Source organism: Salvelinus fontinalis, chromosome 5 (genome assembly GCF_029448725.1).
Source record: "Salvelinus fontinalis isolate EN_2023a chromosome 5, ASM2944872v1, whole genome shotgun sequence".
Taxonomy (NCBI): Eukaryota; Metazoa; Chordata; class Actinopteri; order Salmoniformes; family Salmonidae; genus Salvelinus; species Salvelinus fontinalis.
The window spans coordinates 44,249,137-44,261,797 of record NC_074669.1 but is presented as its reverse complement, the minus strand read 5'-3'; the positions used below and the strand labels follow the sequence as shown (position 1 = coordinate 44,261,797).

General features: G+C 43.8%; 1 protein-coding gene across 6 annotated transcripts in view; it reads right to left on the bottom strand.

The window, feature by feature from the left end:
* The window catches only part of LOC129855643 (DENN domain-containing protein 1B-like), a 179,712-nt gene that overhangs the window by 111,265 nt on the left and 55,786 nt on the right, over window positions 1-12,661 (bottom strand). For all 6 annotated transcript variants that reach the window (XM_055923522.1, XM_055923524.1, XM_055923525.1 and 3 more), the window contains 2 exons: window positions 8,792-8,841; window positions 7,566-7,685 (listed from right to left, as the gene is read on the bottom strand). In XM_055923522.1, the coding sequence (XP_055779497.1) occupies window positions 7,566-7,685; window positions 8,792-8,841 (170 nt within the window). The remainder of the gene's footprint in view (window positions 1-7,565; window positions 7,686-8,791; window positions 8,842-12,661) is intronic.

Below are 12,661 nucleotides of genomic sequence, written 5' to 3'. Positions count from 1 at the left end.
AAGCTCAAATAAATTAACTGGTGTTTTTGAAAGGACGTAAATTATGTAATTACCCATAAAAACAATTAGAAGAGAGAGAAGAGTTTTTTTTTTCCTGGTGTAGGAATATTACCAGAATAAACCAACTGCAATATCTCAATCCAAATAAATACCTACATATCTTTGGGTAGGTTAGGTTTTCATGTGATAAGTAAACTACACCTGTTGGGTGTTAAGCGCGGCACTGTTATTCATATTCCCTGGATGGGTCTTAAATCTCCCTTCACACCCACGGCCCTTAGCGAAAGTCAACTTGCACCTTGTAGCCAGCTCACTGGAAGATTTGATTACACCTTTACTTTCCCGGGTCAGAGGTTAAGTACAGGGAAGGAAATGTTCTCCGGCGTCTCGCTAAGTGACCACTAACTGAAGCGCCGACGCCCCTAAAAAGGGAACCCAGGTCTCACCCGCCAAATAAAATCAAGGAAAACACCTTTTTTCATCTGAGACCCCTCTCACATTGCCAAGCGTGATTTCTCCATAAATATAAGAGAATGACCAAAAGAGAAAAGGAGGAGGAAGAGGATGGGGGAGAAGGAAGGAAGGAAGAAAGAAAGAGTACAATCGAACAATCTGCCTCTTTGAAGAGGTTTTGGCCTGAAGGTAGCGTGGCCCTTTCAGCCTAGGCTTTAGCCGCAGCACAACAAAGGCCTGGCCACATAAAACTGTCCTACTCATTAAGCCACTTCCTTGTGTAAGCATAGGTGACAATTCTATACTCCAAGCACTTCAACAATCACAGGGACGCAAACTGTTTTACTTACCTTTGTTTTATATCCGGGGAACAGACACATTAAATAAAAGGTAGCTAGCTAGAAGCTATATTCAGGTCTCTCCAGAGATGTTCGATTGGGTTCAAGTTCGGGCTCTGGCTGGGCCACTCAAGAACATTCAGAGACTTGTCCCGAAGCCACTCCTGCGTTGTCTTGGCTGTGTGCTTAGGGTCGTTGTCCTGTTAGAAGGTGAACCTTCGCCCCAGTCTGAGGTACTGAGGGCTCTGGAACAGGTTTCCATCAAGGATCTCTCCGTACTTTGCTCCGTTCATCTTTCCCTCGATCCTGACTAGTCTCCCAGTCCCTGCCACTGAAAAACATCCCCACAGTATGATGCTGCCACCACCATGCTTCACCGCAGGCATGGTGCCAGGTTTCATCAGACCAGAGAATCTTGTTTCTCATGGTCTGAGAGTCTTTAGACGCTTTTTGCAAACTCCAATTGGGCTGTCATGTGCCTTTTACTGAGGAGTGGATTCCGTCTGGCCACCCTACCATAAAGGCCTGATTGGTGGAGTGCTGCAGAGATGGTTGTCCTTCTGGAAGGTTCTCCCATCTCAACAAAGTAAATCTGCGGCTCTGTCAGAGTGATCATCGCGTTCTTGGTCACCTCCCCGACCAAGGACCTTCTCCCCCGATTTCTCAGTTTGGCCGGGTGGCCAGCTCTAGGAAGAGTATTGGTAGTTAAAACTTCTTCCATTTAAGAATGATGGAGGCCACTGTGTTCTTGGGGACCTTCAATGCTGCAGACATTTTTTGGTACCCTTCCCCAGATCTGTGCCTAGACACAATCCTGTCTCGAAGCTCTACGGACAATTCCTTCGACCTCAGGGCATGGTTTTTGCTCTGACATGCACGGTCAACTGTGGGACCTTATATAGACAGGTGTGTGCCTTTCCAAATCGTGTCCAATCAATTGAATTTACCACAGGTGGACACCAATCAAGTTGTAGAAACATCTCAAGGATGATCAATAGAAACAGGATGCACCTGAGCTTAATTTCGAGACTCGTAGCAAAGGATCTGAATACTTATGTAAATAAGGTTTTTCTGTTTTAAATGTTTAATACATTAGCAAAACTTTCTAAAACCCTGTTTTGTTTGTCATTATGGGGTATTGTGTGTAGATTGTTGAGGAAATGTAACGTAACAAAATGTGGGGGGAAATCAAAGGGTCTGAATACTTTCTGAATACACTGTATATATACAGTTGAAGTTGGAAGTTTACATACACCTTAGACATTTAATCTCAGTTTTTCACAATATCTGACAATTAATTCCAGTAAAAATTCCCTGTCTTAGGTAGGTTAGGATCAACCACTTTATTTTAAGAATGTGAAATGTCAGAAATTATTTATTTCAGCTTTTATTTCTTTCATCACATTCCCAGTGGGTCAGAAGTTTACATACACTCAATTAGTATTTGGTAGCATTGTCTTTAAATTGTTTAACTTGGGTCAAACTTTCCAGTTGTAGCCTTCCACAAGCTTCCCACAATAAGTTGGGTGAATTTTGGCCCATTCCTCCTGACAGAGCTGGTGTAACTGAGTCAGGTTTGTAGGCCTCCTTGCTTGCACACGCTTTTTCAGTTCTGCCCACAAATTTTTTATAGGATTGAGGTCAGGGCTTTGTGATGGCCACTCCAATAGCTTGACTTTGTAGTCCTTAAGCTATTCTGCCACAACTTTGGAATGCTTGGGGTCATTTACCATTTGGAAGACCCATTTGTGACCAAGCTTTAACTTCCTGACTGATGTCTTGAGATGTTGCTTCAATATATCCACATAATTTTCCTCCTCATGACGCCATCTATTTTGTGAAGTGCACAAGTAACTCCTGCAGCAAAGCACCCCCACAACATGATGTTGCCACCCCTGTGCTTCAAGATTGGAATGGTGTTCTTCGGCTTGCAAGCCTCCCCCTTTTTCCTCCAAACATAACGATGGTCATTATGGCCAAACAGTTCTATTTTTGTTTCATCAGACCAGAGGACATTTCTCCAAAAAGTACAATCTTTGTCCCCATATGCAGTTGCAAACCGTAGTCTGGCTTTTTTATGGCGGTTTTGGAGCAGTGAATTCTTCCTTGCTGAGCGGCCTTTCAGGTTATGTCGATATAGAACTCGTTTTACTGTGGATATAGATACTTTTGTACCCGTTTCCTCCAGCATCTTCACAAGGTTCTTTGCTGCTGTTCTGGGATTGATTTGCACTTTTCGCACCAAAGTACGTTCATCTTTAGGAGACAGAACGTGTCTCCTTCCTGAGCGGCATGACGGCTGCGTGGTCCCATGGTGTTTATACTTTCGTACTATTGTTTGTACAGATGACGTGGTACCTTCAGGCGCTTGGAAATTGCTCCCAAGGATGAACCAGACTTGTGGAGGTCTACAATTTTATTTCTGAGGTCTTGGCTGATTTCTTTTGATTTTCCCATGATGCCAAGCAGAGGCACTGAGTTTCAAGGTAGGCCCTCACATACATCCACAGGTACATCTCCAATTGACTCAAATGATGTCAATTAACCTATCAGAAGCTTCTAAAGCCATGACAATTTTCTGGAATTTTTCAAGCTGTTTAAAAGGCACAGTCAACTCAGTGTACTTAAACTTCTAACCCACTGGAATTGTGATACAGTGAATTATAAGTGAAATAATCTGACTGTAAACAATTGTTGGAAAAATGACTTGTGTCATGCACAAAGTAGATGTCCTCACCGACTTGCCAAAACTATAGTTTGTTAACAGGAAATTTGTGGAGTGGTTGAAAAACAAGTTTTTCTTTTGTTTGTATTTTTCACCCCTTTTTGTGGTATCCAATTGGTAGTAGTTACAGTCTTGTCTTGTTGCTGCAACTCCCGTACGGACTTGGGAGAGGCGAAGGTCGAGAGCCATGCGTCCTCCGAAACACAACCCAACCAAGCCGCACTGCTTCTTGATACGATGCCCATCCAACCCGGAAGCCAGCCGCACCAATGTGTCGGAGGAAACACCGTACACCTGGCGACCGTGTCAGTGTGCACTGCGCCCGGCCCGCCACAAGAGTCGCTAGTGCGCGATGAGACAAGGATTTCCCTGCCGGCCAAACCCTCCCTATCACGGACGACGCTGAGCCAATTGTGCGCCGCTCCATGGGCCTCCCGGTCGCGGTGTGTGTGTGTGTGTGTGTGTGTGTGTGTGTGTGTGTGTGTGTGTAATATATATATAAAGATAAAACACTAATACACTAATATATCTTGATTAGGTAAGTATTCAACGCACTAAGTCAATACATGTTAGAATCATCTTTGGCAGTGATATCTTTCTGGGTAAGTCTCTAATAGCTTTGCACACCTGGATTGTACAATATTTGCACTTTTTTTAATTCTTCAAGCTCTGTTATGTTGGTTGTTGATCATTGTTGTAAAGCCATGCCCAAGTCTTGCCATAGGCCACTCAGGAACATTCAATGTCATCTTGGTAAGAAACTGCAGCGCATATTTGGCCTTGTGTTTTAGGTTATTGTCCTGCTGAAAGGTGAATTTGTCTTGCAATGTCTGTTGGAAAGAAGACTAACCCAGGTTTTCCTCTAGGATGTTGCCTGTACTTAGCTCTATTCTGTTTCTTTTTATCTAAAAAAAAAACTCCCTAGTCCTTGCCGGTGACAAGTATGACATGATGTAGCCACCACCATGATTGAAAATATGAAGAGTGGTACTCAGTGATCTGTTTGTTGTGTTGGATTTTCCCAAACCTAACACTTTGTATTCAGGACCAAGTTAATTTCTTTGCCACGTTTTTTGCAGTTTTACTTTCATGCCTTAATGTAAACAGGATGCATGTTTTGGAATATTTTAATTCTGTGCAGGTTTCCGTCTTTTCACTCTATCAATAAGGTTAGTATTGTGGAGTAACTACGATCTTGTTGATCCATCCTCAGTTTAATTGCTGTCATAGGAGTGAACTATGTAACTGTTTTGAAGTCACCATTGTCCTCATGGTGAAATCCCCAAAATCTTCCTCTCCAGCAACTCAGTTAGGAAGGACATCTGTATCTTTGTAGCGACTGGGTATATTGATACACCATCCAAAGTGTAATTAATAACTTCATCATGCTCAAAGGGATATTCAATGTCTGCTTTTTAGTTTTTTTCCCCCATCTACCAATACGTGCCCTTTCTTTGCGAGGCATTGGAAAACCTCCCGAGTCTTTGTGGTTGAATCTGTGTTTGAAATTCACTGTTAGACTGACGGACCTTACAGATAATTATGTGTGTGGTGTAAAGAGATGAGGTAGCCAATAAAAAAATCATGTTAAACACTATTATTGCACTCAGAGTGAGTCTTTGCAACTTATTATGTGACTTTTTAAGTAAATGTTTAATTTGAATACTTATTGAGGCATTTCAGCTTTTCATTTTTAATTCCGTTGTAAAAATTTAGAGAAATATAATTTCACTTTGACATTATGGGGTATTCTGTGTAGGCCAACGACAAAACAAATCTCAATTTATACAATTTTTAACGCAGGCTGTAACAAAATATTTTTTAAAGTCAAGGGGTGTGAATACTTTGTGAAGGCAATGTCTCTTTCTCATTTGATCACTACATACTGTAGATTTAAAAGGATTATTCAATATGATCACAACTTGGATTGCTTATCTAAGAATTCCCAACTTCTTTCCATTTCTGCATTTCTCAATTCAAGCAAACTGGGCCAATTCTTCTTCTTCATCCTACTTTGTATTACTAATATGTAAAAAAAATTTTTTTATATATATATATAAGAAAACGGAAAAACAAAGGTTAAAAATAAATAAACTTGGAATCAAATCTGCCATCTCTGTCGTTGATGCAAACATTCTATTTGTACATATTTCGCATATCTAAACCATGGGATATCTAAAATATGCATGTCTTTGTAATCATGATTAAAAATATTTTCACTAACCTTTTTCGCCACACAGTGGGTCTATTTACGAGGCAAAAAAAGCAGGCAGCAAAAACAAACTGAAGTCTTTAAAACACACTCACAGAATATTATTTTTTTTCCTATACATTTCTTATTATGAATGAAGCAAGCCATGCAAACTGTTCAGAATGCATAATGAATTTTATACATCATATGTCAAATGAATTAGCATGTGGGACTCAGAGAGGGGGACAGGGGAGTCTCTGCTAATTGGCAGCGAGGCTTCATGCATAATTATGGGCAAAGCGGCTTCCTTCGCCGTGCTTCTGTGCCTGTAGCCGAATAACGAGGAGAAAGACAAAAAAGAAAAAGGAAAACAAAGGGCATGGTGGTGGCTGGCCGGGATGGGCGGGTGTGTGTGGAGGGGGGGGTGGAGGGCGGAGGTGGGGGGCAGCTCATCTCGACAGCAGCTCATCAAGAACAAGATAAACCCTGCGGCTGCCAGTCAATATCCACACAACACACACTACCTCACGACACTTAGGCAATTACTGCATTTAGTTTAGCATATGAGAAAATCTATTTTTTCCCCGATAATCTTTTTTCATTATTGTTTTTGGACTGTGCAAATTCCCATTACTTCTGTGGTTTGTTCAACTATATTGTTTTAATAATGAAATGTTTGTTATTTAAATTGTTAATATAAAAGTTTCTAAGGCCCTATTAAATCATTTTTTACTGAAATGTCTTTCTGTGCATTAATAATAAAAGATGACATCATATTAAAGATAAATCCAGGCTGCTAAACGATATCTCGAGAGGGAGTTGAAATTACAATTTACGATTAAAATAATTCTTCATAGTTGTCATTGTAAATGATAGGTTGTTCCTAATTGACTCCGGGTTAAATAAATTAACTAAATTAACAACATTATAGGGACCAAACTAATATAGAATTCAGGAGTTTATCATTTTTCTGTAACTGGCATTAAGAAATTGAAGAGGGTAACGCTCTGATTCATACTGCTTCCAAAGAGAACCCCACTCTCTCTACAATCAATTAAGAAATATAATCTGCATATGACTGACGTGAGTATATTACAAACAGTTTGTATTTATGAATAAGTAACATGTCAATAATATAGAAGTCTTTCCTAATGAAAAAGGTAATTGTGACAAAATAATTTTCAGAAATAAAAAAACATGAATGACTAACTGATTGATGCAATCGGTCAATAGATGAAGCAGGGCTATTCAACTCTTACCCTATGAGGTCCGGAGCCTGCTGATTTTCTGTTCTACCTGATAATTAATTGCACACACCTGGTGTCCCAGGTCTAAAATCAGTCACAGATTAGAGGGGAACAATGAAAAAACACAGTGGAACTGGCTTTGAGGTCCAGAGGTGAGTTTGAGGGTGCTAAAGAATAAGCTTCCTTACTTAAATGTACTATTTGTAAGTCGCTCGAGATCAAAGTCTACTAAATATGTGTGTGTGTGTGTGTGTGTGTGTGTGTGTGTGTGTGTGTGTGTGTGTGTGTGTGTGTGTGTGTGTGTGTGTGTGTGTGTGTGTGTGTGTGTGTGTGTGTGTGTGAGAGCGTGTGTGTGTGTGAGAGCGTGTGTGTGTGTGAGAGCGTGTGTGTGTGTGAGAGCGTGTGTGTGTGTGAGAGCGTGTGTGTGTGTGAGAGCGTGTGTGTGTGTGAGAGCGTGCGTGCGTGTGTGAGAGCGTGCGTGCGTGTGTGAGAGCGTGCGTGAGAGCGTGTGTGTGTGAGAGCGTGTGTGAGCGTGTGTGAGCGTGTGTGAGCGTGTGTGAGCGTGTGTGAGCGTGTGTGAGCGTGTGTGAGCGTGTGTGAGCGTGTCGTACCTGAGCAGACAGATGCAGACACGGCAGCCGGAAGTGAGTCTGCAGAAGCCAAACCTCTGCTTGCTCTCGATGTCCGTCAGCACAAAGGTAAAGTTCTGGCCCACCTGACTCTGTGAAACCCTGGGAACAGTCACCACACAAACGCACACACACACACACACGTACGGTAGAGAGAGAACACACCGTTAACACACGACCAATTACCTCAAGAAATACAGTATTACCACACACTCACCTACGGAACAGAAATAACACATCATTACTTCACAAGCACACATGGGACATTTATCAAGACTTTCAGTCCAGGGAATCATGACAATCAGATCAGTGAAAGTAATGGAATGGTCTCAGTTAAATAGAAAATGAGAAACTCCTTATTACCACATTATCACAGCAGAGGACAGCAATGACAAACGTATTATAACATTATAAAGATACCGTATTTTTTTTAAATGGGAAAAGTAACTACTCCCCCCAACGCTAAGTCGAAGTCGCTCAACCTCACCTCTAAACTTTTTCGATATGATTCTGGCTACAGTCCCTGACTGTTGAGTGTGTGTGAGTTGGGCATGTGCGTTTCTTATGAAGTTTCATCACTAGATGGCAGCAGTAAAGCTCGTGTGGAGAACAGCACAGCTCAGGATATCCCAACCCCCACCCCCCTACCTCCTAACTATACAATGGCACTTTTCCAATGTCATTTTCCAGGCTACAAAATAAGAGCAGAATCCTCTACAGAGGGCTGCTTTTCAAATCAGACTGGTACCAAATCTAGAGATTTAGTTATTCAATCAAAGATAAAACACATGATACAAGCGAGACATACACATACATGCAGACAGACACAAATGCATACAAAAGCACACACGGGTACACACACACAAAATAGCACACCCACACCGTGGTGGGAGTGAGATCAAATGGCTTGGCATGGGTTGGGCAGGGAGCAGGGAGCAGACTGGCTTGGTGTTTAGGAGACTAAGAGAGGCTTTTGGCTTCAACTACACCACCAGCTGTTAACAACAGACTCCACACGCCATCGCTCCACAGCATACACACACAGCTCTCCTGTTACTAAAACATATTAGTGTGTGTGTGTGTGTGTGTGTGTGTGTGTGTGTGTGTGTGTGTGTGTGTGTGTGTGTGTGTGTGTGTGTCACTGTGTTGGTAGGGTAGAGTACAGGACTATTAACAGGGGAGCAGGGGGAAGGAATCCTATTCCTTACCTCTCCACATCGAAGGGGAAGCAGAACTTGGGTATCGTCTGGAGAAACTCCTGAGAACCAGAATAACACAACCACTGATTAGACAACACTAACATAACATCAACAACACAAACAACAAACCAACAGTCACACTTCAGTAACAAGCCAGTATAAATGTTTTATATAATGCTCTTATAATGTTACTTATACATGTTTAAAAACTATGAAATACTCAATGCATTAATAGTAAGAACGCTACATATATAACCTGGATTATTAAAAAATGTGTGTATTTTTGTGTTCATACACAACCCTGTAAGTTTAGCCTAATCAAATATATTTCATCAATAGAATTACTTGTTGAACAAAGACTAATCCAAAGTCTGATAGTGAGCTCATTAAAATCATCTCATTAAATCATTCAATTAGGCTAAATAACCTAAATACAACAGAAACAACTTCATCCCCAGAGCTGATAAGTGTTTCAGTTGAGAGAATCAGGGAAAAGGTTTTCCTTTCTATAGGTCCAGACCCATAGCTTAAATAATTAGCTACGATTACTTACAGCACATCGATTATCAGGGGTGATGGCGGTGAAAGAGGGAGGGAGGCCGGGAGGGATGGAAGGAGTTAGGGAGGGAGGCAGAGATAGAGGGATGGAGGAGAGAAGAGAGAAAGACCTATAGGTGGTGGCAGATTGCTGTGACAATAGGCTAAGCAGCTCTGGGGGTACGGAACGGGCAGGGGGGAGGAGGGGGGTGTAGAGCCTTAAGGGCTTTATCTCCCAACACCTCCCCTGTGGGAGTGGGGGGGGGGGTGATTGGGGGACTAGAGCAGAGCAGAGCACCATATGGGTTAGCTGAGCCAGCCACCACTTCTGTCTGTCTGACTGAGGTTGGTCCTGGGTCTGTGTGTCTGTCTGGCACAGCAGCCTAGCCATGGGGAACAACCACTGATCCCCCCGATCACTAGACAAAGCTGCCTGCCACCATAACCACAGGCAACAAGGAACAGAGATATGAGGGTGGGGGTAGTGTGTGTGTGTGTGTGTGTGTGTGTGTGTGTGTGTGTGTGTGTGTGTGTGTGTGTGTGTGTGTGTGTGTGTGTGTGTGTGTGTGTGTGTGTGTGTGTGTGTGTGTGTGTGTGTGTGTGTGTGTGTGTGTGTGTGTGTGTGTCTTGCGTATCAGTGTGTAGGAAGGCTGTGTGGCTATAAAACTGTCACACACGTCTGAGCCGCCACCGCCGTATGGACTCACTACTATTATTAACCGCCATGTAGGAACACCAATATGTTTCGGAGAACCTAGCTTAGCGTTGTACATATGGCACACAGACACACACATACTCTATCTCTCTTCAAATAAAAATGTATGGGTTGCCGGATTCCGTAACGGCCATAGCCCCGCCCACATGTGTTGACAGGAAAAGTGACAGTCCCTGAGCCATGGAGACCGACAAGATCGCAGATACAACAAAAGTGTGTGTGTGTGTGTGTGTGTTGTAGGCATTATATACAGAAAAACAGATGGCCATCTCTCTCAATGTACACAACATTCCAACACCAACCCTCTTCCCTTCCGGAAGGCACACAAATGACAAGAATCTCTCTCTCCCTTCCTTCAACAAGCATCTCTCTCCCTCTCTTTCCTCTCCAACACCCCCCCACCCCCCTCCCCCCGCCTTCCTCCTCCATTCCTCCAGGTGATGTGTGGGACCTCCAGTATACCAGGGGGATCCAAGACTGGGGGGGGAACCAATGTTGCCACTGTTGTTGTTGTTATTCTGTTGTACACTATTTCCTCTCCCCTCCTCCCCCTTGCAAACCGTTTTCCCAAGACAAAAGAATATAAAGCAGCTAATACATTTGTAGCTCTGAAGGCATGCGTGCGTGCGTGCGTGCGTGCGTGCGCGCGTGTAGAGGCTGCATTATTTATCGGAGGTAGAGACAGGGGTATCACTCAGTGAGACAGCACACTCTGCTCCCCTGGCGGAGGTCTGGCATCACAGCTAACTACAGCACATTACAGGGCCTGCCTCTGTTTCTGCCTATGCATAGCCTTTACATCCCTTCCCAACATAGCAACAGCAGGCAGGTCTTCCCTTCCACACTGGCCTGTCTCTGCCTCAGCCTCTTCTTCCCCATGGTGTTAACATGGAGCACACTTTGTTCCGTTGTCTATGGACCACCAATGGATGGATCACCAATGGGTCACCAACAGCTCTCTGAGGGCAGATACTTCTAAACAGGCTGGGGCTGATAGCCCCATAAACCCAGCTCAGTGTTGGGAGAGGGAACCCACTGTGTACTGTGGAGTGGACCACTGTTTATAATATTTAGCATTTTAGTTATTTAGCAGACGCTCTTATCCAGAGTGACTTCCGATTAGTGTGTTCATCTTAAGATAGTTATGTGAGTCAACAACACATCACAATCGTGTCGAGTACAGGGCTGTATTGGAGCGGATCGCGAGCTTCGGGTTCCTCTGTGTCCACGTCACTAAGGAACTATCATGGTCCAAACACACCGACACAGCCGTAAAAATGGCATGACAACGCCTCTTCCCCTCAGTAATCACGGAATATGTTCCGGGATTCATCCGATGGTATTGAGGAGTATACCACATCGTCCCCACAATGATCGTACGTACATATTCCAACAAGAAGCCATGGATGACAGGCAACATCCACACTGAGCTAAAGGCTAGAGCGGTCGCTTTCAAGGAGCGAGACACTAATCCAGACACTTAGAAGAAATCATGCTGTGCCCTGGGATGAACAATCAAACAGGCAAAGCGTAAATACAGGACTAAGTTTGAATCCTACTACACTGATGCTCATTGGATGTGCCAGGGCTTGCAAACTATTACAGATTACAAAGGGAAGCCCAGCCACGAGCTGCACAGTGATACGAGTCTACCAGAAGGGCTAAATTACCTCTATGTGCGTTTCGAGGTAAGCAATACTGAAGCATGCATGAGAGCACCAGATGTTCCGGACGACTGTGTTATCATGCTCTCCGTAGCCAATGTAAGTAAGACCTTGAAACAGGTCAACATTCACAAGGCCAGATTAACAGGACGTGTCTTCAGAGCATAAGCTGACAAGTGTCTTCACTGACATTTTCAACCTGTCCCTGACCGAGTCTGTAATACCTACATGTTTCAAGCAGACCACCATAGTCCCTGTGCCCAAGAGCGCCAAGTTAACCTGCTTAAATGACTACCGACTTGTACCACTCACGTCTGTAGGTATTAAGTGCTTGACTACAGCTCAGCGTTCAACACCATAGTGCCCTCAAAGCTCATCACTAAGCTCAGGACCCTAGGACTAAACACCTTCACATCGACGTAGGCAAGCACCAGGGTCTTGAAGATGATGCAAGCTTTGTCTGGAAGCCAGTGGAGTGTGCGGAGGAGCGAGGTGACATGGGAAAAGTTTGAACACCAGGTGGGCTGCGGCATTCTGAATAAATTGCAGGGGTTTGATGGCACAAGCGGGGAGCCCAGCCAACAGAGGGTTGCAGTAGACTAGACGGGAGATGACAAGTGTCTGGATAAGGACCTGAGCCACTTCCTGTGTGAGGAATAGTCGTACTCTACGGATGATGTAGAGCATGAACCTGCAGGAGCGAGTTATGTTCGCAGAGAATGACAGGGTGCTGTCCAGGGTCACACCAAGGTTCTTTGCACTCTGGGAAGAGGACACTGTGGAGTCGTCAACCGTGATGCAAAGGTCTTGGAGCAGGCAGGCCTTCCCCGGGAGGAAGAGCAGCTCCATTTTGTCAAGGTTGAGCTTGAGACAGTGGGCCAACATCCAAGCTGGGATGTCTGCCAGGCACACAGAGATGCATGTCGCCACCTGGGTGTCAGAAGGGGGGAAGGAGAAAAAGTT